Source organism: Camellia sinensis, chromosome 14 (assembly GCF_055761805.1).
Source record: "Camellia sinensis isolate YWXY chromosome 14, ASM5576180v1, whole genome shotgun sequence".
Taxonomy (NCBI): Eukaryota; Viridiplantae; Streptophyta; class Magnoliopsida; order Ericales; family Theaceae; genus Camellia; species Camellia sinensis.
The window spans coordinates 23,519,694-23,547,504 of record NC_138974.1 but is presented as its reverse complement, the minus strand read 5'-3'; the positions used below and the strand labels follow the sequence as shown (position 1 = coordinate 23,547,504).

The 27,811-nt window shown below is 43.3% G+C and overlaps 2 protein-coding genes across 2 annotated transcripts; both read left to right on the top strand.

Moving 5' to 3' along the window:
* The first annotated feature begins 1,913 nt into the window (after positions 1 to 1,913).
* LOC145806848 (uncharacterized) lies at positions 1,914 to 3,754 on the top strand. The gene is made up of 3 exons (XM_082904682.1): positions 1,914 to 1,991; positions 2,090 to 2,507; positions 2,676 to 3,754. Exons 1-3 carry the CDS (start codon positions 1,914 to 1,916, stop codon positions 3,752 to 3,754), a joined length of 1,575 nt encoding a protein of 524 aa, XP_082760808.1.
* Positions 3,755 to 4,310: 556 nt separating this feature from the next.
* LOC145806846 (ATP-dependent DNA helicase PIF1-like) lies at positions 4,311 to 26,788 on the top strand. Its single transcript, XM_082904681.1, has 4 exons — positions 4,311 to 5,072; positions 5,158 to 5,293; positions 5,363 to 5,490; positions 26,672 to 26,788. The coding sequence occupies exons 1-4, from the start codon at positions 4,311 to 4,313 to the stop codon at positions 26,786 to 26,788; spliced, it is 1,143 nt and encodes a 380-aa protein (XP_082760807.1).
* The last annotated feature ends 1,023 nt before the right edge of the window (positions 26,789 to 27,811 follow it).

Here is a 27,811-nt window from a genome sequence, read left to right as displayed (position 1 = left end):
TTCCAGCTATGTGAATGGGGATATTTTATGAAGTTCATGAGTTGGCCGAACATTTGTTTGTTTGTATAACAAAACCATACAATTTATTATATAGATTATAAATGACAATTTTGAGTTATGTCATTTTTTTTTTTTTAGTTATGACCAATTTTCTTCTTTAGTAATGGCTTTATTTTAGTTATGCGTCGCATGTTGTTTGATTTTGATTTTTTTGGTTTTTATATATAGTTATAACTCAAAAAGTATGAAATTATGCTATTTTTTCTTTAGTTATAATGTGCATACGGCACACACCATTTATAGTGCTTCCCTTATGAGAGGTATCATTTTGACAACTTATTTACATCTATAAATATAGAGAAGTGCTATTCAAATTTTAAAAAAATAACAATAATAAATTTATTGGGTATATTATGCAAATGGTCCCTATACTTTACACGATGTGTCAATTTATTTGTTTGAATTTGCTCGATTTTGCTCCTTAATTTAACAGATTGTGTCATTTTAGTCCAATAAATAACTGTTGTCAAGTTTGATGGACGGAAAGTCTACACAATATGTCAATTTGGTCCCTGTAGTTTACACAATGTGTCAATTTAGTCTCTGTTATTTTAATTTGCTTGGCTTTGATAAGAACTAAATTAGCACATTGTGTAAACTACAGGAACCAAATTGACACATAGTTTGACTTTCTGTCCACTAAACTTAACAACCGTTATGTATTGGACTAAAATGACACATTCCGTTAAATTAAGGACCACTGATTGCAAGGGCAAGTGAAAGGAAAATGCATGTTTAGCGGTATGGTTGTTATTGATTTTGTAGAGTTTTTTTAGTTTTTATTTTTATATCTTCATATATTGTATTTTATTTAGCCATAATTGTATTTTATTTTTGAAACTATGCACATTTTTTGGTGTCTCCTGTATATTCTTAGGAAGAAAGAAATATATAGGGGATACTTTATGAAGGAATATATAGTGCCTCCTGTAAGTGCATGGGCCCTACAAGAAAATGGGGATACTTTATGAAGCTCATCTGCTGATCGAACATTTGTTTATTACTGTTACAAAACCACACAATTTATTATATAGATTATTATTATTATAAAACTATTGGTAGTCATGGGCAAGAGTATAATACATTTTCGAAAAATTCTTGGTATTTTCTTTGGACAGTGAAAAATGACACTTGATAATATTTGCATTTTAAGCATTCAATGATTTAATATTCATATTTTAGGGACCCAATGGTTATGTTATATCAAGAGCTGTATTAGCTCAACGTGCACGACGAGAACGTGAAAGAAATGAAAATGCATGCTCTGCATATCAATCGAGACACTGCTTGCGACAAGAACGAGAGAGATTAGGAGCATATGTTAAAGACTTTCCTTCATTAACACCGAGTCGTCGCAGTCATGCTTGCCTAGAACAGGGTACCAAGACACTTGCAGATACTTCGTTGGCACAAAAACAAACAATGGTTACACATGCATCCACATGTTTGTTCTCTATGGAAGTACATCTTTAGCTCGGAATTGGTAAAACATGTTTAATTCTTTAAATAATACTCTTACTTTTACATGTGTATAAATTTTAATTTATGCACAACAAATATTTGTAGGCCTAATTCTACAGTCACATTTCTTCAAGAGGATCTATGTACAGATGATGAATTAAAAGATATGACTATAAGTACTGCGATTAATACTCAATCACACATGAATTCATGTCGTCATTCTCTCGGCAAGATGAATGTGTTGTGTCCTTACTGTTCAGCCTTAGATTGGATGGACGAAAAATTAGCACAATCATCTCGAAAGCGTCCCCTATTTGGAACTTGCTGTTCAAAAGGAAAGACTAGGCTACCTCTGCTTATGACACCCCCTCTACCGCTTCAAGCATTAAATGATGGGGATGATGATCAAGCAAGATCATTTCGATGTTATACTCGAGTATACAATGCAGCCAATGCTTTTACAAGTCTTGGTGCTACATTGGATCCAAGAGTACTAAGGGGAAGCGGCTCTAAACCATTTATTATCCATGGGGAATTGCGACATCGAACAGGATCACTTCTACCATAGCCAGGTCAGGATGCGACTTATGCTCAGTTGTACATTTATGATCCTGATTCAGCTTTAGAAGTTCGAAATCGTAGAAATCCTCACTTACAAAGGGATGTTCTCAAAACTATTCAAGATAGTTTGTTGCAAGTTAATGCATTTGTAGACAAATTTCACCAAGCTCATGCAATTTTGAATCAATTAGCCTTCACTGGACAAAATCTACCTGCTCATCTTCACTACAGTTCAGCAATAGACCGACGACGATATAACCTACCAATTGCTGATGAGATTGCAATTGTAATACCAGGTGATGGAACCGAGGTTACTGGAATGAGAGATGTTGTTTTACATCTACAGGGAAATAATGAACTGATGCAAATTAATGAATGTCACCCAGCGTATTTGCCATTGCATTATGTTTTATTATTCCTGTATGGTGAGCTCGCATGGGAACCTGAGTTGAAATTGTGGGACGTTAAACATGATCGGCCTTCAACTGATCGACTTACTCAAATGGATTTTTATAGTTATCGTTTGTTTGAGCGACCTACAGAGTATTCAACAATTTTGAGAGGTGAAAAACTATTCTAAGAGTTTTTGGTAGATGCTTGGGCTGCAACTGAGCAAAATCGGTTGACGTACTACAAGCTTAATCAAAAAAAAATTCGGGCTGAACTTTACCAAGATTTAAGCGATATTGATCCAGATGACTTGCAACCTAATCAAATTGGTCAAAGGTTTATTTTTCCATCTTCATTTACTGGTAGTCCTAGACATATGTTTGAAATCTTTCAAGATTCAATGGCTATCACGCGATACAACCAGCACCCAGATATTTTTCTCAGCATGACTGCAAATCCCAATTGGCCAGAAATTACTTCAGCATTATTACCACACCAAAAATCTATTGATTGTCCGGATTTGATTTTCCGTGTTTTTGAGCTAAAAAGAAAGTGTTTGATGAAGGAGATAGAGACAAACAAAGTGTTCGGTAATAAAGTTGCGCATGTTTTTTCAATTGAATTCCAAAAACCAGGCCTACCACATATGCATACGCTTTTCTTTCTTAAAGGTCTAGACAAAATTCGAACATGTGCTCAATTAGACAAATTAGTTTGTGCAGAATTTCCAGATCCAAAAGATGATCCTACACTTTTTGAAACTGTCAAGTGTTGCATGGTACATGGACCATGTGGTGCTCGAAATCCCCAAGCACCATGTACGGAAAATGGTAAATGTACTAAGAAATACCCTCGAGCCTTTGCAGAATCAACAACTATGGACCAAGATGGATATCCAATCTATCGTCGTTGCAATAGTGGTCAAGTATATACCGTGAGAGGACAAGAAGTTGATAATAAGGATGTGGTACCATACAATGCATATCTTTCTAAACAGTTCAACTGTCATATAAATGTAGAAGTTTGTGCTGGAGTGAGATGTGTTAAATATATACATAAGTATATTTACAAAGGTTATGATCGCACAACAATGGTTTTGGGATTGATTAATGAGATCCAACAATATCTTGATGCAAGGTATATTGGACCACCAGAAGTTGCTTGGCAAATATTCGGTCATCATTTGCATGCAGAGATGCCAACAGTTGTTCGCTTGGCACTTCATCTACCTGGAATGCATCGTGTTCTTTTCAATCCTAATGACTCAAATGATTCTTTCTAGAGCTGCGCAACAAAAATTGACTCTTATTGGCTTTTTTGATTATTGTGCTTCCAATGAAAATAAATGCCAATTCACTTACCAAGAATTTTCGCAACATTTTGTTTGGCTCAAGTCAGAACATAGATGGAAACCAAGAGAACATGGATATGCAATTGGTAGAATGTACTTTGCTAGCCCTAACTGTGGTGAAAGATTTTATCTGCGTTTGTTGTTAACTGTTGTCAAAGGGCCAAGATCGTTTCAATGTTTACATACAGTTAACAATGCTTTGCATGAGACGTTTAAATCAGCATGTGTTGCCAGAGGACTCTTAGAAGATGATGAAGAATGGATACAGTGCCTGAAAGAGGCTGCAGTTATGAAAACCGGATATCAATTGAGGAGATTGTTTTGTATTATTCTGACCCAATGTTTTTCACTACAACCACATGCGTTATGGAATCAATTTTCAATGCATATCTGTGATGATCTTGCACATAAGCTTCGTACATTGTTTGCCATTTCTAACCCAACTGAGGCTCAAATTGAAGATTATGGTTTGTATCTTTTGAATCAAATGCTTGAAGAATCAGGAAAGAGTTTAATTGACTTCCCGCCCATGCCACAACCTACAGCAAATTGGAGTGCAACAGTTGGTAACCGATTGATATTCGAACATCAACAACTACATAATGAGGCACAACAGACAGATGTGCAAATTACTATTGATCGCCTCAATAATGGACAACGAACTGCTTATAACGCAATCACTTCTTCAGTCTTTGAAAGTAAAGGGACTATTTTCTTTTTGAATGGCGGTGCTGGAACGGGAAAAACATTTTTGTACAATACGATTGCATTAAAATGTCGCAGCCTTGGCCATATTGTTGTTGCCGTGGCTTCATCTGGAATTGCATCATTGCTATTAGTAGGAGGTCGTACTGCACATTCAACATTTTCCATTCCATTGGATGTCTTGGAAAATTCAGTTTGTGAGTTTAGCAAGCAATCATTACAGGCTGAATTGTTTAGAGAAACAAAACTCATAATTTGGGATGAAGTTCCTATGCAACATAGACATTGTGTTGAGGCGGTTGATCACACACTTCGAGATATTTGTGATTGTGAAAAGCCATTTGGGGGTATCACTGTTGTTCTTGGTGGAGACTTTCGACAAATCTTACCAGTTATAACTAAAGGAGTTCGTGAGCAAATTGTGAATGCATCATTGAGACACTCTGTTTTGTGGAAGGATCTACATGTTTTATCTTTAGATTTGAATATGCGCTTGAATCATGCAAACCTTGGAAATGCTTTTTTTGCAAAATTCTTGATAGAGGTAATACTCATTCGAACTTTGATTATACCATTTGAGGATACTTTGATTATACCATTTTTTTAATTTATTTTATTTTATTTATTAGGTTGGAACCAATCCGCAAGAAATCATTAAAATTCCATCAACAATACACAGATGCCAGAATCTAAAGGAATTACTCTCAGCAGTTTATCCACAATTGGATGTGGCAGATACATCAACCCCATCATTCTTAACGGAACGTACAATTCTTTCTGCATGAAATGATGATGTCAGTGCTATCAATATTGTTGCGTTGAATATTTTTCCAGGGAATACATATACGTGTCTTGCTGCAGATAAGATGGCTGAAGATGATGAAATTGATCCTTCCATTGCAAACAGATATCCTAATGAGTTTTTAAATTCATTGGATCCTCCTGGGCTACCAGCTTTTAAGGTAGAGTTGAAAGTGGGTTGTTATAGCGACCCCGGTCTTTTTTTCATTTGATTATTGTATCCGGACTTAGGTTCCGTAGATTCTGTCATTGTATAATGATTGTGTTGTTGTTCCTTATTTTCTCTTTTGGAATTATAGGATGTGTTAGGCAGGTTTGTTCAGGCTGGTTGGGTTTAGAAACCAAGTGTTGCTGTCCAGGTTTTTGGTTCTTCGCTCGAGCGAGGAGTTGTTCGCTCGAGCGAGAGGTAGTGTTTGATTTGGACCTGTAGCTGTGCATTCTTGGCTCGAGCGAGCTTTTCTTCGCTCGAGCGAGTTAGTTCATCCTTCGCTCGAGCTATAGTTCCTTCGCTCGAGCGTGTGTCTGGGTTCAGACCTGAGGGTTTGAGTTCTTCGCTCGATCGAGCTTTCTTTCGCTCGAGCGAGCTTTTGGCTTGTTGGCTCGAGCAAGGCTTCCTTGGCTCGAGCGTAGTTTCTCTGTGTCTGGTCGCTCGAGCGACCAAGTCTTCGCTCGAGCGAGCCTGTCCAGTTTATATACCCAGCAGCGGGTTTTGATCAGTCTTTTCTTATTCTTTTTGGTTCTAAACCATAGGTCCGACTTCTCTCCCTCAAAACTCATCTTCTCTTTAGGTGTTCATCTACTTCTAGTGTGAATCCATCCTAAGTTCTTTGTAAGAAAGATAGAGGGCGGCTTGGGCTTCATTCTAATCTGAACATTTGGTGATTTGGAGCATATTGGAATTTGGGCACTCATCTCTGTCTTCATCATTTGGGTTGTTTTCTTTGAGGTAGGGATTTCCTACTCCATTTTATAGGTTTTGTTCTAAGTTTTGGTATTTTGACATGTTGGGATACTTAGGTAAATTTTGGGAAAACCCTAATTGTATTATTGAATTAATTTGTATAAGTAATTCATGGAATTGGGAAAGGAGGGTTAAATTCATGGAATTTATTGATTAAATGGCGTAATTGGGTGATTGGTATCATTTGTCTAATGAATTGTTTACATAGTTATTTTCAGTTTAGAAATAACTGTTTTGGGCTATCGGTGGAGGATAGTTGTGATTGTTGTAGACATTGCATGTGGATTAGGAATAACTGAAACTAATCACATTGGTTGAATCATTAATTTTGACTATGGCATTGATACAGAAAATACGTGTATTGATTGAGCATTGCATTTGCATACATTGTTTTGTGTGTGGGAGGAGATAGGGGATGTACTCCACGGTTTAGGGGAAGATAGGGGATGGACCTCTAAACCGGATTTTGTTTGGGAGGAGATAAGGGATGGACTCCATTAGCATCACTTTTATGTGTGCTTATTTATATAGAAGTGTTTTATTGATACAGCACTAAAATGTGTATCAATATGGAAGTATGAAGTGTTTGATTTGAGCTTGAGTCTCATTTGTTTGTTGATATTGGAAGGATGTGAATATTATATATGTGATTCACTGTTGTAAGTTTGGCCAGGTTCTGAGCCATGTTGATAAAATTGGTAAGTAAAACGTATCTTTGGCAATAGTGTCATAAGACTGTAAAATGAAGTAATTGATTATTTTGGTTGACCATCTGTTGAATGCTATTGCTTTATTCATTGCTTATATGTGGTTTAGTATATTTCTACTGGGCTGTGGCTCACCCTTTATGGGAACATCATTTTCAGGTTCAGGCGATAGACTACCTCCAAAGACTTAGCTTGGGAGGGTTTGGCTTCTGGATTGAAGAAGACTACCTTTAGTTAATAGTGGTTATTTATTGGTACATGTAAACATTCAAGCCTAGGGCTTTTCTTGTATTGAGATAGAACTCATAGTTTTGTATCCAAGTGTTGGCTTGGAAAGATGTAAGCCTGTAGGGCATTTTATTCGATGTTACATGTAATGCTTTATTTAGTAATACTCTGATGATTGAATTAATAAATTGTCTTCTTTAAATAATGCATGTCAATGATATATAATGGGTTAATTTTGAGGGCGTTACAGTTGTCCTATAATGTTATTAAGAAACATTGCACCGAAAGATGGACTGTGTAATGGTACAAGATTAATGGTATCAAGGTGCGACACTCGCATAATTGAAGCTCGAATCTTAACTGGAGAGAAGTTTGGCAATTTGGCATTTATACCAAGGATATCATTGACTCCGTCTTCTGCAATTGGCGTATGCTTTGACCATTAACAAATCTCAAGGACAATCTGTGAAAATTGTTGGGGTTGATTTGCGTATACCTGTTTTTAGTCATGGGCAACTATACGTGGCATTATCCAGATGCACATCTTTCGATCGTATAAGTATCCTCCTCCCTAATGATGAGCCAAATTCCACTACAAATATTGTTTACCCTGAAGTTTTGTTATGAAGACCTTTCAGAAATTGATGAGACGTTCGTAAGAATTGTGGGAAAGAACAAATTTGAAGACATTATCAAACACATATTTTTGTAAAATATATACATTTTGTAAAGCAGACGATAGCTATGACCCACTTTTTGTAAACCTTTCTACCTATGTGGACTTTGTTGCATTTCAAATATTTTTGTGAAGCCTTTTATTCCCCTATATTTTTGCATTTCCAGTATAGCTAAGTTTGATTTAAGAGTGCTGACTTGATCTTTTACAATTGAGTTATTACTTTGGACATGTCAGTTGTCACTACTTTGTATACACTTTTTTTTTTTTCCCTTTTTGTATAAAATTATGTTCTGTTTTATTTTCATAGGATGATGGAGATTTGCACCAAACTGTTATATGGTGTAGACACCCCATTTTTGACCGTTCTCAAGACTTGGACGTCACCGTTTGAACACTTGGTGATCATCCATGTTTGTGTTCGTTTGGAGTTCCTAGAGGTCTCGGCTACGCGCCCTGCCTCAGAATCTCCGAACTCGACCGTTTTGTGTCTGGTTTTGCACCAAACACTTGTGTTTTGCCTTGGAGGGGCAGGGAATGCCTGTGAGGCATCCCCACACACCACCGACAGTGGCTAGAGGCCACCGGTTGGTTTTTGTTGCCATCGGCAATGTATGTGGCCGGTCAGCACTCTTTGTTGCCGGTCGGCAGTCATTTTTGTCAAAATGACATTTTTGGCCAGCCGACTACTGTTAATCTGCTTTTGCAGATATTTTAGGACGGCTGTATGGCATTTTGTTCCCCTCCATACACGTGTATGGAGGGATGGCTTCCTTGTTAGCTTACCTTGTAAGCTTTACAAGATTGGCTCCTCTATAAGAGGAGCCCTCCTCTCTTGGCTTTAGGTTGGACATTTTAGAGATAAAAAATACAGAGAAGAGCTCTAGTTTTAGGGTTAGGGTTTGATACACATTCTCTCTCTCTTTTTCCCTCTTGTGTGTGTCTAGGTGCATTTGTGTCTTACTATTGCACACAAGCACATAGTATTACACCTTCCCTTGGCTACTGAGGTTCCAAGAGGTTGTTCTTGAAGTTCTTGGGTGGTTTTGAGCTTGAAGAACCAGCTGGTCCACCATTTTTGAAGAAAGTCTTCAAGGGTAAGAAACTTGCCTTTATATTCCCCATTTTTGCATTATTTTTTTACCTATCTTAGAACTGTTTTTGTGCTTAGTGTATAATACAAAAAAGTTCTATTTTTAGGCCCTCTAAATAGTTTGTTTAGAGTGTTTTTTGGTTTGGAGGTGTTTGACCCCTCTTAGGCCTTGAAAGGCCCCATTTTGTGCTATTTTGAGTGAGCTCCGAGACCTTGATGTTTGGGCCTCCTCACCACTGAAATCTTGAGGGATTTCAAAGGTGAGGATGGTGCCTTGAGGTCCTAAGAAGGAGAGGGCCACCCCCTCTCCTTATTGTCCTTGAAATGGACCATTTTTGGCCTCTTGAGGGAGCATCTAGCTAAGCTTCATGTTGACCATGCCTTGACTGTTTTTTATGCCTATTATATCATAATATGCCTCTGTTTATTGTTGGTTTTGGTACACTATGCATGCTTAGCATACCTACCTTGTAATGCCATGTTTAGGCCTTAACATGCCTTAGGTTGTAAACCCTTGTTCAAGCATGTTTTAGGCTTAGCCTTGTGAAGCTTTTGTGCATATTTTGCCATGTTTAAGGTCTGTCCATAGTGGTTTGGGTCGGCTTTGGCATGCTTAGTATAGCCCCTTTGCATTCTGGCTTGTTGGCCTTAAGTGTGTGAATGTATAGCATGCCATTCTTGCATTGATTTAATGGTTTGGGACTATCCACCCTGTCATTTCAGTCCACTTAGCATGATTATATGCTTGCATTTCATGGCCTTTTTGATGTTTCAAGAATTGATGTTTCATGCTTCATGTTTATGCCATTGTGTATGCCTCTAGGATTAGGTCATTTGGATGCCATCTAAGTGGTTCTTGAGGCTTAATTTTGCATGATTCGGGACTGTTTTGATTCAATTTGGTCATTTGCTGCATGAGTCATATGGCCATGTTTTAGGTACTTGGGTTTGGTTGCATGTATGGCTTGCATTGGTAGGTTAATTTGGCATCATTTCCTACATGTTTTCAAGGCTTATAATACATGTCACATGTCCATGATTATTCCCTTTTAAGTGTGCTTAGAAGTAGTCCTTTGATGCTTAAGCATTTAGGCCTTAAAATGTGCATGTGTGTATGTGTGTTTGGTTCCATTTTCTTAAGCTTTTGGCCACTGTTTTGGGCCCATTTAGAGCTGCCCAAATCATGTTTAAGTCCAATCTTTACATGTTGTTACATGTCCTACATTTTGCATGCTTTGATTGCACCATGTCTTGCATGTCCACTAGCTTGCATGCTTGTTCATTGCTTGCTTATTTGCATTGCCATATTGCATCCCTAACTAACATGCTTAGGTTGCATTGCATTGGCATGCATGCTTGGCCTCTTCACTATCCATGATAGAGGTTAAGTCCCCATTGGTTTGATTGTTTGCATTGCATTTGACATGGAAATGCATAACTTGGTCTCTTGGGCCATCACGCATTGAAATGCGCGATTGATGGTCCGAGAACCGAGGAGCATGTCCCTTTGAGTCACTAACATGATAATGGACATGATTGGTGCATATATGCCTTGAATTGTATTGCCATGCTCTGCCTTGCCCTCTGTTGCTGTCAATTGCAGATTCTGAAGGAGCTTTTTGCCGACCGGCAGTGCTAAGTGCCGACCGGCAATCCTCTCTCTGCCGATAGCTTCACCAATGGCCGGTGATCACAGGCCACTGCCGGTGGGCATTCTACTCAGCCAATGGCATTCCCCAGCATCCAGAGCAGCAATCCTGAGGTTTTAGCAACCTCCAGAGGAGTACAGCAAGGAAAACAGAGGCAGGCTATGCATGGCCGTGCACTTCCGAGCAAGACCCGAGCATGCGCTACATTTGGCTCCCCTCCCGAGGCGGTTTACTGCTTTTCCTAGCTTAATTAGTTTATTAACTGATTAGGCAATTTGTAATATTTAATTAGCTTGCGTAGTTAATTAATTTGTATTATTTATTTGGACCCTCCGAGTGAGGGCAATTCTGTAATAAGTGTGGGTAAGTGTGTGAAAGTCTTCCAACCCCCACTTCTTTCTTCCATTTTATTTACCTGCTTATGATGGTAGATTAGTGCATGTTTAAATTAGCATACCTTATGCTATGCATGCGTGCATCCATACATTTGTTTTGCATGCACCGAGCTCGGTACATCATTCTAACTGCATTTGTATTTCAATCCCAAATTGAATACGTGCATTAATTGGTTTCATTTCACATGCCATGTTTAGGTTAGCCGAGCCTACTCTAATTGCATCTTGCATGTGCTGCATTAGTCAACTTGACATGAACTAGGATCACGCATGTTTGCTAACTAGTTTATTGTTTTGGCACGGAGTACGATGTAAGTATTTATGCTTTAGCATCTCGCATGCGTGTGAATGTTAACCTGATAGCATGCTTACCATGTGGCTAGATGCTTATATGTTATAAATTATTTGAATGCCTGTGGGTGAAGGTTGGATTGTTTGAGTTGGGAAAATTCGTTGAAATCCGTATTTTAGCCTACTTGCGAGTAGCAAATTCCAAAGTACTTTTTTTTAAAAGACAAACGGATATGCAATGTTTCTTTCCAAATTAGGCAATCTAGTCTATACTTGTTTGTTGTGCGCATAACATAGTAATTCTAGGCTAACAATTGGAATAAGAACACATAATGTTTCCAAAAACGGATATCACGGTTAGTAGAGGCCGATCTTCGGATCGGGCGAGAGGGGGTGCTCATAGCTGACCTTCCCCAATCGTACCCTAGCTCCCGAGTCGAGAAACTCTGGTGATGACAGACATGTGGCCTTCGGCACCGAGCCAGGGTTTCCTAAATTCTCCCATAAAAAATATTTAGGTGGCGACTCTGTATTTGGCAAAGCAGTCCATGTTTGGCACTTCTTTTCAAAAATCTGTTTCTCAAAACGATTTGCCGGATTTGGACTCTTTGGTTCAGATTAAGAACCGTGACAATTTGAGAGTCCGAACTGTAGTGACTCCACAAATGAACAGAACGGGACTCACCCTCCCGGGGCGTTCGGGGACGTCTACATATGGGCTCTCTTTACTCATCTTCTTTTTTCATTGAGAAAATTACAAATCAATGAATTTTTAAATATTTTGTGAAGTTATCACCTATTTATAATTTTTCTTATTTAATTTACTCTTCTTACTATACATTTTCTTTCAAGTATTGATACTAGCAATACTTGATGGCTATTAGATGACTTTAAAATTTTTTTAATTTGACTATTTTGTAAAGCAACAATTTGTATTTTATAGTTGATATAATTGATGATTTTCACATTAATTTGACAAACTAGATGAGTTGCTGGAATTATTTTTTTTTACCATTTATTGTTGGGATGCTATGGCATAGAGTTCTCTTCTTCGTGATATAATGCATTTAGTTTTTCAATGCTTTCCGTATCTTGATTGGAAAATTATTTCAAAATATTTGATTTCCGTATCTTAATTTGTAAACAACTTCTAAAGACTACTATTTGCGAGGTTATGGTATTTATGTTCTGTGTATTATATAGATTTCAATCAAATATTTGTGGTTCGGGATACTATGACACTCACCAATGTATTAGGTGTTAGCCACAAACTAATGGTAGGAGTGCTGACTTGAACTTTTAGGGTACTATGATACGTACAAATTACAATTACATTTTAATCTCAATATTATTTATACCGTGCCTTCAGGCACGGACATACACTAATTTATTAATAAAGTAGATTATTTTGTTATAAAATTAAAAATTTTAAAAGATAAAATGTACTATAATATATCTTACTTTATTTAAAAAAATAATTAATGCATGAAACAGAGCCTAGTGTAGATAGCGTATGGCTTATTTTGGGAAGTTGGTAAAAAGTGACTTTTGACTTTTTTAATTAATGTTTGTTTATGATGTCAAATCATAATAAAATGACCAAACTATCCTCATTTATTTAAAATATTTACGACTTCACCTATATAACACATTTTGATCCATGAGGGCAAAATTATAATTTCATCGTCGACTAAAAACTAATTTCCCAAATGAAAAAAAAAATAAAAAAATTAACTTTTAACTTTTGCTACAAATCAAAAAAAAAAAAAAAAAAAACTTTTACCTAACTTCACAAAATAGCCCTGTGTATCATGTATGCATCTGTGTGGTGTGGGAGAGATCGGAGGGATTCTCAATCAAAACAACAGAGACAGAGACAGAGACCAAAGAGCAGAGAGGCAGAGGAGTCCTTTCTTACTGAGAGCGCCGCTTTCTTTTACTTTCTTGGCAGAGAAAGAGAGAGAGAGAGAGTAGTGTGTGGTGCAGTGTGTACCTATATCTGTATGTATCCATCCCTCTTCTCACTCCGTTTACTTGTGTCTGTTCGCCTCGGTAAAGTCAAATAGTATTCATGCCCCTCTCTCTCTCTCGCTCCAGATGCAATGAGGTTGCTGAAGTGGATGAGCAGAATGAGCTCTCTCCTCCGGGAAAATCATTTTGTTATTATAACGTTGGTTTGGGGGCGTGGGTTAATTTTTTAATTATTTTAATTTAAGATTAAAATATTTTATTTGAAATAAATTTTTTGATTTTTTAAATTTTTATAAGAGAAAAAATAAAATGATTAAGAATTAGATATCATATTTTGTCTTATTAAATTAAAAAAATCTATTTTATAATTAAAATAATCAAAAAATTAAAAAATCTCACATGTCAAACAAAGGTTAAAAGTGTGGCATGTGGGTGTGGATTAGATTGGGTTATTATAAAAAAATAAAATAAATTTTTTAATCTTAGGTTAAAAGTTATTATATTTAAATTATAATTATTTTTTTTATAAAAATCAAAAATATTAGAAGTCTATTTTAAACGATACTATTTTAGGCCCAGACAATTTCGTTTGAGAACAGATTATTTTAATAATTTTTTAATTTTTTTGTTTGTCAACTCATTACTTTAGCTTAAAAGTTAAAAAATTACTAAAAAAGCTAAAAAGTTAATAATCTATACCAAAAGTTAAAAGTTTTATTTTCTCTCTACTTTTACACATCTTTTTCTAAAATTTCATTTTCCTTATATTTTAATAAAAAAAATTAAAAAATTATTAAAATAATATATTCCTAAACGAGACTTAAAATAACTAAAAAATAAAAAAACTAAAAAATCAGCTCACATATCAAATGATGCCTGGGGTCCAAGAATAAAACAAATCTTACTAAAAATATTGTGATGATTTGTTTTATTATAAAAAAATTATATTTATTTGTTTGTTTAGAGAAAATATAACAATTTATACAATTTTCATATAATTAACTTGACTTTTCTTTTAGGTTGTGATATTTGGTACGGCAATATATATATATATATATATTTTTTTTTATGATCAATAAAAAATATTTTTTTGGGTGAATGTTTTTCACTAGGGAAAAAATATTTTTTAAATTGAAATTTTACAAATGTCACTACACTACCTCCTACTCCCACATCCACCCATCATTATCACGGCAACTGTACGGGGAGCAAATATTCCGGCGTGCCCGTATTCCTTTCTTCCGAGCTCCGTCGATATCCGATCACCTGCGAGCAAATAACGGTGAGCTACCCGGCGGTGTGTGGCCGGAAAAACCCTCCGACGGTCAAGTTAGCACACACCTTGGAGAGAATAGAGAGAAGGGAGAGAGTGTTTGAGTGTAAGTAATCCTTACAGATGTGTTCGTGTGTCGCGTATGGGGGGCGCAGGCATGCTTTTATACCTTCTGAACCCCATATCCACTCCCAGTCATCTCCTGACACGTGGCTCTGCTATCCCATCTGTCAGCATAAACCATGCCATTCACCACCTAACCTCAACTGCTTGACTTCACAGCTGGAGCTCGGCAGCCGAGCTGTTCTACTTCGGCCATGTCATGCTTCAAACCCATGCGCCTAGCCGGACAAACACATGAAGGACCGGGCTAGGCGGCATCTCGGCAAAGCCTAGCCCGGGCTCCTCCTTTGGTTGGCCCTCTCGCCGGTCAATCAACTACCTCGGCTGACCGCGCCTTTCCGGGCGCCGGTCTCTCGGTCTGTCTGGTTTCGACCATCCTCGGACCGAGCATCCTGGTCTGACCGGTCACTTCCTGGCCGAGCAGCTTCCGTACGGTCCGGGGCGGCACACACTCAGTCCAAACTCTGCCCGGCCCAAGTTCTGGTAGCCCATCTCTGGGTGAACAGTCGATCATCTCGGCCCAATGCACTGCTGGGCTCTCAACTTGCTCGGTCGATACCTCGGCCCAACACCGGATCATAAATCACCCTCTCAATTGCCCCTTAATCCCGTCCGCGAAAGCGTGACTGGGATTACTCACTTCGACCGAGATAACATTTCTCCAGTCGTCAAGTCGCCAAGCCTTCACCGAGCTAATCTGCTATCCTTCCCCGGTCATGTTCCTCGGCTTACAGCCTTTTCGTCGAAAGTAGCTCGGCTGGCTCTTCGTCTCTTCATCCCGTTGCTTCAATCCTGACGTAGCCATAAATGGGGACACGTGGCGAGCTCCCATTGGTCATCGAGAAGCCAACCCGCCGTTCTTGTCAGATTTTTGAATTTGGGCGGCCTTTCACCCTTACATATACATCACCCTCCTCAAGCCATTTCTTCCTACTGCCTTTCTACTATCTGACGATCCAGAGCTCAAGCCCTCTCCTCTATCTCGACTGCCATTTCTCATTCTTGGAAGAACAGCCCCCATCCTCCAAAGGTAAGGTTTTCGATCCCCCTAGTTGCTATTTTCTTTCATTTTACACACATTAGGGCACAAAATCGTAGCATTTAGGGCAAAGGCCATAGAATCTGTCCCAAACCCCCCACTATTCTTGGTGTTCTTCGTCTTCCTGAAGAACGCTGAAGAACTGGGGTGAACCGGGCTCTGGGCCTTCTTTTGATCCAAAAAATCAACCAAACCGGGCAAACAACATGTTTGTTTCAACCCCAGCGAAAACCGAGATAACAAAGGACCTGACCGTTCAACCGGGCTAACATCTGGTCCGCTTGGGCGACCGGGCTCCTTAGATAGACAACCGAGGTGGTTTGGCACCCTTAATGATCGAGGTAAAAACCAGCACCTTTCGCGCGACCGCGCTGACACTTAACACTTGCCATCCTTTTCCTGCAGAGTCCAAGGGGACCACTGTCATTCCTGAGGCTCTCAGGACCGGGCAACATCCAATACACAGAGCCAAACCCCTCAGCCGGGATACCCTAAGCCGGCCAAAAATGGGGAAATTCCGCTTCCTAGTGGATACTCCGGCTGCGCTGGCTACGTTCAGGGAGGAGTACGGCGTCCCGGCCGATGTCCACCTGCAGCTCGCAGAAGAGGAGACCACACCTTGGGGTAGGGAGGAGTGCCCCTTCACCGTGCTATCCATCGTTGAAGGGGGTCTTCATTTCCCGCTCAACCCTCTCATAACCGAGTTCCTCCGCCGCACCGGGCTGGCACCCACACAGGTGTCCACCAACACTTATAGAATAATCAACGGCGTTCACGAATTGAACCAACGGCTAGGCACCAACTTAGGCCTAGCCGAGATATTGAGGCAATACACAATGGGCCACACCGGTGACGGCCTAGCTTACTACTTGAAAATAAGACCGGGCAAGGAAAAGATCATAACCGACACCCCGGATAAAGACATGCACGACGACGATTTTTTCTGGGTGTCCGGCAACTACGAAACAGCCGAGGTACCGGGCTGGTCTATAAACAAAAACTTCGGTTCTTCATGTAAGCCGCTCACCTTGCTCGGTTGGTCTAACTCTTTACTCTGCATCTAACCGGTTTTCCTGTCTCCTTTGCAGCAATCCAAGCCTTACAAGCCAACTATCAATTCCCAAACGTCGAGGCAATTCGGGCCGTGCTTAGGTACCGTCACCGAGATTGCAACGAACTGCTCGGCTACACCCCGACTTACAGATATTCAGCTCCGCGCCGGAGCAGAGTAACTGACTTCCTCAGGGCTCCTTCGCCACCCCCAGATCCTACCCTTCCAGACGTACCACTCATTCGCCTGACCGAGGAACAAGAGATGGCAAAGCGCAGCAGAATCAAAAACCTTCTAACCGCTACCTCAGCCGAGATACCGAGCGTCACCACCCGCTCCCCGGCTGCCGGTCAGTCGAGTGCAGCCGTGGTAGCCCTTGCTTCTCCAGCTCCAGCTGCCGGGCAATCTGCCAGAGAAGCGCGCCGGGCTGGAAAAAGACCAAGGGCAGATCCCTCCGCCGAGCTCGTCGCCGAGCTGACAACCGAACACCCAGCTGAAACTCCTGCTCCCGTGCCCGCTTGGCGTCATCAGCTGAAGCACCGGGGACAGGACATCCCGGCGACGGCTTCGATCAAGGCTGACAAAGAACATTTGCTCGCCTTCGATCTCTCCAAAGCATTTCTCCTACCGGGCGATGTGGTCGGCAGCGACCACGTCCCTGACACCCGGCTGGTGAAATCCTCAGTCAAGTCCATGGCCAGGGTAAGTCGGCGTTCTTCTGAAAATTTCACGAAGTGTTTGCCCGGTACTTTTTCTGCTCGGTCTCCTTTCTAATCTACTTTGCTTTTGTGCAGGCCATTCAAAAACAACATCTTGTCTTGGAGCGCATCCACCGGCTTAAGCAGAAAGCCAACGACACTGCCAGCCAGGTTGAAAGCCTTCAAGCCGAGCTCGGCCGGGCTAAAGCTTCTCTCGAGATGGCCAACAATGATAACAACAGACTGCTCGCCCAGCTGGATGCAGCCGAGAAAAAACGAGATGAGCTCCAAGCCGAGGTGGACGCTCTGAAGAAGTCGAAGAAGAAAGCTTGCCGGGCTGCAAACACCGCTGGCTTCAACGAGGCCGAGGAGAGCTACAAAAAGCAGGTCTTTGCAACCCAAGACATCTACTTTAAGGCCGGTTGGAAGTCCGCCTGCGAACACCTCGGCCAAAGTTCTGACACCGACGTATTTGCCAACCCTCCTCCAGCTTCTCTACCGGTCTACCTTGTGCCATATGCAAACGATGTTTTCAGTGCTTTACAGGCTGAGGCCGAGGAGGGACTTGAAGATGGGGACGGGGAGACAGATTCTGAGGAAGAAGAGGCCGAGGTGCCTGAGCAGCCCGGCAACGATGAGCCCGGCGCCCAAGAAGCAAGCCAAGCTATTGACCTTGATGCTAATGCTACCGAGGATGCGTTCACCAATCTTTCCCCCTTAGTTTAGGTTTCTTTTTCCTTGTTTTTGTATTTTTGCTTCCAACTCTTTTGATGTAACCGGGCTCTGTCCCCTCCGTTTGTAATAAACTTCTTATCAATGAAAATTCAAATTTTTGCAACTGTATGCACGGTTGTAATCAGTTCTGTCTTCAGCAAAACATCTCAGTATAACTCATCGAACCGGAATACATAACACGGTCTAAGCACTTCAGCAGAACAAGACAAATTCATGAACCGAAGTAGCCACTTCGGCTGTAACAAAGTCGAACAAATCAACACTTCCAACCGGAGTACATCATCTCGGTTAGGAATCCAAAGTTGGACAAGACACCAACTCTTCCAACCGGAGTACATCACCTCGGTTGGGAATCCAAAGTTGGACAAAACACCAACTCTTCCAACCGGAGTACATCCTCTCGGTTGGGAATTCTAAGTTGGACAAAACACCAACTCTTCCAACCGGAGTACACCATCTCGGTTGGGAATCCTAAGTTTGACAAAACACCAACTCTTCCAACCGGAGTACACCATCTCGGTTGGGAATTCTAAGTTGGACAAAACACCAACTCTTGCAACTGGAGTACACCATATCGGTTGGGAATTCTAAGTTGGACAAAACACCAACTCTTCCAACCGGAGTACATCCTCTCGGTTGGGAATTCTAAGTTGGACAAAACACCAACTCTTGCAACCGGAGTACACCATCTCGGTTGGGAATTCTAAGTTGGACAAAACACCAACTCTTCCAACCGGAGTACATCCTCTCGGTTGGGAATTCTAAGTTGGACAAAACACCAACTCTTCCAACCGGAGTACACCATCTCGGTTGGGAATCCTAAGTTGGACAAGACACCAACTCTTCCAACCGGAGTACATCATCTCGGTTGGGAATCCAAAGTTGGACAAGACACCAACTCTTCCAACCGGAGTACATCATCTCGGTTGGGAATCCAAAGTTGGACAAAACACCAACTCTTCCAACCGGAGTACATCATCTCGGTTGGGAATCCAAAGTTGGACAAAACACCAACTCTTCCAACCGGAGTACATCATCTCGGTCCGTAACATTAAAACAATAATCCAAGTGCTAATGCAAAATGACTTCTATAATTTGACAAAAAGAATTACATTCTGCTTTGCAAGCCAAAAAATTGCTTTACAAAAAGAGGAAAGTAAAAAGCTTAAAAATAATAAAATTTCAAGTTGGCCGCATTCCATGGCCGGGGTATGGCTCTTCCCTCTAGATCCTCCAAGTGGTAAGCCCCCTTGCCAGCCAGACCAGTGATCTTGTAGGGTCCTTCCCAATTTGCCCCTAGTTTGCCTTCTCCTGGCACCAGGGTGTTGCCCATAATCTTCCTCAAAACCCAATCTCCAACTTTGAACGGTCTGGGTGCACTGTCTTGTTATAATTCTTGGAGAGCTCTTGTTGGTAGGCGGCCACATGGATGAGGGCTTTCTCCCGGCGCTCTTCCGCTAGGTCCAGCTCCAAGGCAATAGCCTCGGCATTTAGCTCGGGCTCAAAACTCTCGGTTCTGAGGGTAGGTATTTCAACTTCCAAGGGTATGACCGCCTCCATGCCGTAAGCCAAAGCAAATGGAGTTTCCCCGGTTGAACGTCGCGGGGTTGTTCGGTATGCCCAAAGTACACTGGGCAATTCCTCAGCCCACTTTCCCTTGGCCTTTTCCAGCCGTTTCTTCAACCCATCCAGGATAGTCTTGTTCGACGCTTCGGCTTGACCATTGGACTGCGGGTAGGCCGGGGTGGAGTTATAAAATTCTATCTTCAGATCTTCACAAAATCCTCTGAATAGGCGACCGTCAAACTGGGTGCCGTTGTCAGAGATCAAAATCTTGGGGACGCCAAACCGCGTGACAACGTTCTGCCAGACAAATCGCTTCACGTCTTTCTCTTTGATGATTGCCAAGGGCTCAGCTTCAACCCACTTTGTGAAGTAATCTGTGGCCGCGATGAAGAATTTCCGGTTGCCCGGTGCTGTTGGCAATGGTCCCACTATATCTAGCCCCCACATGGCGAAAGGCCAAGGACTGGTGAGGGGAAGAAGTGCCCTGGCAGGCTGGTGGATCTGATGGGCGAATTTCTGGCATTTCTCGCACTTGCGGACATATTTTTGCACGTCGGCCTGCATGCACGGCCACCAGTAACCCTGCGAAATAGCTCGGTAGGCCAAGGACCAGCCCCCGATGTGGCTGCCACAAATGCCTTCATGAATTTCAAACAAGAAGGCCTCCATACTGTTCGGGTGCACGCACTTGAGATAAGGACCGGTGAAGGACTTCTTATACAACGCGCCTGATGGAGAGAGCCAAAACCGCTCTGACTTCACCCGGATTTTGTGTGCTTCTTTCTTGTCCGCTGGAAGAGTCCGGTCTCTGAGGAACAAGATCAAGGGGTCCATCCATGAAGGACCTAGCTCGGCGCAGAGTACATCCGTCTGCCCGGCGTTTTCAATGCTCGGCCGCGGAAGAAAGTCAATCAACAGGGGGTTTGGAGACATACTATCTACCATGGAAGCGAGGCCGGCAAGTTCATCAGCCCGGCTGTTTTCTTCCCGGCCAATCCGTTGGACTCTGATTGCCTCAAACTGCTTGATATGGTCCCTGACCAGAGCTTGGTACTTCGCCATCCTGTCGTCCTTCGCTTCATAAATCCCTGAAACTTGGTTGACCACAAGCTGGGAATTACTATATACCAGAAGCTCGGCAGCCTTCATTTGAATTGCGCTCTTGAGCCCAGCAAGAAGCGCCTCGTACTCAGCCTCGTTGTTAGACGCCTGGAAGCCGAGTGTGATAGAATGCTCAATGGTTAGGCCGTCCGGGGATATAAGAACGATACCTAGGCCGGCACCATGACGGTTGGACGCTCCATCAACAAAAAGCTTCCACATGTCCCCCACAAAAAGCTTCCAGCAGTCAGATGGGTCCTGAGAGTTGCGAAGGGCAATGGGATCACAACTGCTCGGCTGTGCGGTGTCAAGTTTGGTGTTGACCGGTTCAAATTCAATGCCCCTTGGTGATTCGACACCGGACTCAGCAAGTTAGTCCATAATGCCCAAGTCCGTAGGCGAATCACCAGGTTGCAGTGTGAAGCCGGCCGCAGGTTCTGAGCTGTCTGGAACCATTCCTCCCCCCCTTGATGATTCGGCACCGGACTCAGCAAGTTGGTTCAGAATGCCCAAGTCCGTAGGCGAATCATCAAGTTCTGAGCTGTGTGGAACCATTCCTTCCCCCCTTGGTGATGCGGTACCGGACAGAGTGGATGGGTGGGTGATACACAACTCCGTCATCGCAGCACCGGGAGGTATTACCGTGCAAACTGAGGGAACTTCGATGGTGCGCGCTAACTCCGCGGCGCGACCTTCTGCAGCTGGTTGTTCCTCGGTTGGCATTGTGTGCGTCTCATCATCTGCCTCGGCAATGTCGACCGGGCATACCGGATGAGTGCCAGGTGAGAACTCGGCAACAAAATCGGCCAAGGTTTGGGCTTTGATTGCGGTGCGCGGCTGGAACTTCACATCGAACTGTCCCAACTCGACCGCCCATTTTAAAATTCGGCCTGAAAAGTCTGCGCGCTCAAACAAGGCCTTGAGGGGGAACTCGGTCAGTACGACGATGGTATGGGCGTGAAAATAATGTGCCAATTTCCTCGAAGCCATCATCAGTGCCAACGCAAGCTTTTCCAGCGGCAAGTACCTCGTCTCAGCCGGCAGCAAGGTCTTACTTACGTAAAAAATTGGGAGGTGCTTGATTCCTTCAGCCCGGACTAACACCGCACTTACTGCGTGCTAGGAGACGGCAAGGTAAAGGTAGAGTTCCTCACCGGGCTCTGGTGTAACCAACAGCGGCGGAGAAGACAAATAATCTTTGAGCTCGGCCAAAGCTCGGTCACACTCGTCATCCCATGAGAACTTTGACTTCAATGCTTGAAAGAAAGGGCGGCAGCGATCTGATGACCGTCTTATAAATCGATTAAGCGCGGCGGCCATCCCGGCCAGATGTTGCACGTCCTTAGCCGAGTGGGGCTGCTTCAACTCTTGCACGGCTCTAATCTGAGTAGGGTCTGCTTCGATGCCTCGGTTCGTGACTAAGAATCCCAAAAATTTCCCGGATCCCACACCAAAGGCACACTTCGAGGCATTCAAGCGCAACTTGTGCTTCTTCAGAATGGCGAACATCTCGGTTAAGTCGGACAAATGGTTTGCCTCATGTCGGCTCTTTACCACCATATCATCGATGTAAGCCTCCATTGTTCGGCCGAGCAAAGGAGCAAACATTTTGGTCACCATCCTCTGAAAGGTTGCCCCGGCGTTTTTCAAACCAAAGGGCATAACTCGATAGTAGAAGAGTTCCCTTGGAGTCGTGAAAGAGGTGATCTCTTGATCAGGCCCATGCATGGCAATCTGGTGATAGCCACGGTATGCATCCAAGAAACTGAGCCGATTGTGTCCAGCCGTCAAATCCACTAGCTGGTCAATGCGCGGCAAAGGGAAGCTATCTTTTGGACAAGCTCGGTTGACTGTCTTGTAGTCGACACAGACTCGCCACTTTCCATTCTTCTTAGGCACCACTACCGTGTTGGAAATCCACCGAGGGTAGTGCACTTCCTGTATTGCTCGTGCCTCAAGCAAGTTTTTTACCTCCTCCGCTACTACCTCGGCGTGATGCAGCGCCGATCTCCTTGTTCGCTGGATGACTGGCTTTGCTCCAGGGAAGACATTGAGGTGATGGCAGATAAAACTTGGGTCAAGGCCAGGCATGTCGTAGGGCGACCATGCAAAGACTTCGACATTCGCCATCAAAAACTCAATCATCTCGGTTCTCTCCATGGCCGAGAGACTTGAACCGAGCAAGAAGAATCTGTCCGGCTGCTCGGCATCAATCCGCACCTCAACCAATTCTTCAACAGCCTTGTCTTCGGCTTTGGTGCCAACATCATCCAAGACACTCCGGTCCTCCGGTCCCTCGATCATTTGAACGAATCCTTTGGCAGTCCGGCTCCCGTTGACCGCCACGAAGCATTGCTTGGACATGACCTGATCACCCCAAATCTCCTCAATTGCCCCCATAGCCGAGGGGAATCTCATCACCTGGTGGTAGGTCGATGCTACGGCCTGCATGGCGTGAAGCCATCCTCTTCCAAGGATAAGGTTGTACGTTGAAGGCACTTGTAGCACCCAAAACTCCACTTGCTTGACCACGGATCCCGCTTTGACCGGCAGGATAATCTTTCCCAATGGCCACTCCGGCTGCGAGTTAAATCCAACCAGTGGCGAAGTGGCCGGAGCCAAGTCTGTCTCACGGAGTTTGAGCTGTTTGAACGCATCATAATACATGATCTCGACCGAGCTTCCCTGATCGATCAAGATCCGTCTAACATCAAATTCTTTGACGCGTAGTGTTACTACAAGAGCATCGTTGTGCGGCGTCTGGATACGCTCTAAATCCCTTGAGGTGAAACTAATCACGTCTTTCTCTTCTGTCTTCCCCCTTTTGATGGCGGGCTGTACTGACAAAACTTCCCTCATATGTTCTACCTTCTTGATCATGCCCCGGAGTTCGCAGACACGCTCCGGTTCCACGATGCCGTGGATGACATTAATAACTCCTTGTGGTGGTGCATCTCGGTCATCCTGTCCCCTGGGATCGACCGGAGCCTGATTCGGTTTCACGCCGCCATCAATGTAAAGGTCCAGATGCCCGGCCGCAACCAGTTCTTCCAAGTGTTGTCGCAAAGGCAAACAATCCTCAGTCCGGTGGCCCCTCTCCCGGTGAAACGTACATCGATACCGCGGATTGTAACCCTTTTGTCCATCGCCCAACTTAGCAGGAAACCGGACATACTCCTCGTCTCGAATTTCACTAAGTATGCGATAGATTGGAATCTTGAAGACCGTGGTTATGCCAGTCCTTGCCTTCATTCTTCTGTTTGCGTCCTCAATGTCATCCCGGGGGTAATCATCCCGGTCATTCCGACGTCCTCTTCCCCGGTTTTTACGATTTGAACCTCGGTCTGATTCCTCTGCTCGGTCATTTGAGCGGCTGGACTCTTGCCCAACTGCGTGCACTTTGCCTGCTGTCTTCTTGTCTGTTCCGACCGGAGTGGCCTTCACGGTGGAAGCTGATGCATCATCCTCTACTCGGATGTGCTCATTGATGCGCTGCATGAGCTGGCCCATGGAGGTCGGCTGGTGCATGGTAAGCGAGTCCCGCAGTCTATGTCCGACCGGGAGACCACGCTTATATTGCGTGATTGCAAGGTTGACCGGGCAATCCAGGATCTCGTTGAAGGTTTCCCAATACCTTGAATTGTATGCCTTCAGTGTGTCGCACGGTTCCATCTTGACACTCAGCAAGTGATCGACTTCCTTTGGTGTTTTTGTGTTGGTTTTGAAGCGCGTAACAAACGCTTCGGCCAACTGATGCCACCGTTGTATGCTCCCTTCCGGCAACCTCTCAAACCACTTTAAGCCCAGCTCACCTAAACTGGACGGGAAGATTAGGCACATAAGTCCGTCATTTCGCCTATGTCCGGCCATGACCTGTCGGAAGTGGCTCACATGCATATAAGGATCGGTTTTGCCGTCGTAGAGCGTGAACTTAGGCTGGTGGAAGCCTGCCGGAAGCGGTGTTGTTTCTATTTCCAGGGAAAATGGGGTGGCACTCAGCCTGGCCAGGTCTGTATCTTCAAATATTGGCACTGCGTGGCGGGGTGGAGGCATTCCGACCTCCTCGCTGGCGTGAGCCCCATAGGAGAGCCGCTGGAAAGCTGGTATTCTCTGAGCTTCGCGCCGGTGAGCCCGCTCCCTTAACACTGCCCGTAGGTCCTCTGACTGAGCAGAATAAGAGTACCTCGACGTCGTCGCCGGACGTGAGGGTTTGTAGGTACTGTCTTGTGCGCTAGACTTTTCTGCATGCACGTCGGAATCACCAACCTGGTAACTCCTGGTGATGGAAATGGACTGAGTACGTCGCTGACTCTGATCGCCTGACCGGCGGGACGGGGTGCGCTCACTGTGGTCTCCCACTCCAGCTACACCTTTCCCTTTGACATGCCGCTTAAGATCCTCCATCTCCGCCGCCATCCGCCTGATAACAGCGTCTTGGTCCTTTAACTTGCTTTCCAGTCGCCTGGCGTGTGAGTCTCTCCGCTGGTGACCGTCTGGACTCCGTGAACGCCCATGACTCCTTCCGCGCTTATCCCGTGCGTCTCCTGACTGTCCTCCAGTGGGCGTCCCCAAGTCAGCCATTGGATGGACGGCAGGAGGTCCCTCTCTCCTTCGGGTATACTCCGGGGTGGCTCCGTCGATGGCGGACAACGGGAACTCGTCGTTGTTCGCCATGGACGGCGATCAGATGAACCTGGAAGACAAGGTTTTGTCTGTCAAGTTCCCACAGACGGCGCCAATTGTACGGGGAGCAAATATTCCGGCGTGCCCGTATTCCTTTCTTCCGAGCTCCGTCGATATCCGATCACCTGCGAGCAAATAACGGTGAGCTACCCGGCGGTGTGTGGCCGGAAAAACCCTCCGACGGTCAAGTTAGCACACACCTTGGAGGGAATAGAGAGAAGGGAGAGAGTGTTTGAATGTAAGTAATCCTTACAGATGTGTTCGTGTGTCGCGTATGGGGGGCGCAGGCATGTTTTTATACCTTCTGAACCCCATATCCACTCCCAGTCATCTCCTGACACGTGGCTCTGCTATCCCATCTGTCAGCATAAACCATGCCATTCACCACCTAACCTCAACTGCTTGACTTCACAGCTGGAGCTCGGCAGCCGAGCTGTTCTACCTCGGCCATGTCATGCTTCAAACCCATGCGCCTAGCCGGACAAACACATGAAGGACCGGGCTAGGCGGCATCTCGGCAAAGCCTAGCCCGGGCTCCTCCTTTGGTTGGCCCTCTCGCCGGTCAATCAACTACCTCGGCTGACCGCGCCTTTCCGGGCGCCGGTCTCTCGGTCTGTCTGGTTTCGACCATCCTCGGACCGAGCATCCTGGTCTGACCGGTCACTTCCTGGCCGAGCAGCTTCCGTACGGTCCGGGGCGGCACACACTCAGTCCAAACTCTGCCCGGCCCAAGTTCTGGTAGCCCATCTCTGGGTGAACAGTCGATCATCTCGGCCCAATGCACTGCTGGGCTCTCAACTTGCTCGGTCGATACCTCGGCCCAACACCGGATCATAAATCACCCTCTCAGCAACAATCACCATCACTATGCCACCATCACCTCTATCTCCATCTCCATCTCCATCTTCGTCTCCACTTTTGTCTCGCCATTATAACCACCAAACATAGAAAAAAAATTTGCCTAAATAAACGAAGCGTTAGTAAAATTGAAATGATAGAAACTAATGCTAATTATGTCAAAAGATAAATAAAATTTATAATTTAATATAAAAGAGATGATAATATTATTTTTCTATTGTAAAATGTGAAATTATCTCTATAGGGAAAGCGAGATGATGTGCCCAATTCTTTATGCTCTGCAAAGAAAAACCAAACGTTAGTGATCACTCCCAACCAGAGTTGGCTGGAGGATCCTCCGACGATCAAGTCAGCACAATAATTGACCATAGTGTATTACATAAAGGAAAAATATTGCTGGTATATAATTTGATTGAGTTTTGGTTGGGTTAGATAGAAACTACTTACTTGTCCCCTATGCATTGTTTGCTTACCCTTTTTATAGCTGTTCTGGCTTAAACCTCATCCGTTGGATTTTGCTTTGATCGAAGGGTTCTGTCCAACCTAGCTTTGGTCGGACAACTTGCCAAATATGCTTTGCCTCTAATTGTTGGATTATTAATATATAGATGGTTTAGATGATATCACATGTCAGTGGCCAATTTGCTGAGCATCTCGTTCGTAAGATTAAACTTGATCAGACGATTCTGCTTTTGATTAGGCTCAGTCTACATCCTAGTCTTATTTGTCCTATGCTTTTCACTGTTGCATGAAGGTTTATCTGACGCCTCTCCTTTACTTAGCAGATTTGGTCTTCTAGAAGGCTATATTCTATAATTGCTTTGTTCTTCCACACACCTTAATCTGATGATGAGATGTTGCTAACTATTTTTCGTGGGTTTCAAGGAATGCGTTTAGGCTTATCACTTTTGGTTTGGGATATCGTGACTAGCATTGGGCCTTAATTCATGGCTGTGTTTGGTTATGTTTGTCAAACACATTTTCACTCACTTTCATGAGTATGGTGCTTGTTTTGAGTTTTCAAATTACAATTCTACATCTACTTTTGAAAATTCCTTTCCAGGCAGGAAAATTTGGCTAACTCGAACGTCCGAATGGTTGACCGGAACAGTGTTCAATTTTTTTTTTTGGAACCTGTTATTTTTATAACATAAATAAAAAATATTTTCAGAATTTTTTAAATTTTTATATGAGCTTTGAAGAGAATTTTAAGTTGTGTGTTTGGTTATGAGTCGTAAGTTTTTGAATAAAATAACTTTTCTAATTTCAAAAACTCAAAACTCCTTCCAAAACTTAATTTAAAATTCTTTTCAAAACTTATAACCAAACAAATTTTTCACACTCAAATCATAATTTCAAAACTCACAAACTGCAGATATAACTC

Excerpts from the sequence above, each read along its gene's own strand:
- LOC145806848 (XM_082904682.1), top strand. The coding sequence starts at position 1,914 with ATGGGGATGATGATCAAGCAAGATCATTTCGATGTTATACTCGAGTAT. Across the intron at positions 1,992-2,089 it reads CAATGCTTTTACAAGTCTTG|CCAGGTCAGGATGCGACTTA; the intron begins GTGCTACATTGG and ends CTTCTACCATAG. Across the intron at positions 2,508-2,675 it reads TGTTTTATTATTCCTGTATG|ATGCTTGGGCTGCAACTGAG; the intron begins GTGAGCTCGCAT and ends AGTTTTTGGTAG.
- LOC145806846 (XM_082904681.1), top strand. The coding sequence starts at position 4,311 with ATGCTTGAAGAATCAGGAAAGAGTTTAATTGACTTCCCGCCCATGCCA. Across the intron at positions 5,073-5,157 it reads TTGCAAAATTCTTGATAGAG|GTTGGAACCAATCCGCAAGA; the intron begins GTAATACTCATT and ends TTTATTTATTAG. Across the intron at positions 5,294-5,362 it reads CCCATCATTCTTAACGGAAC|GGAATACATATACGTGTCTT; the intron begins GTACAATTCTTT and ends ATATTTTTCCAG.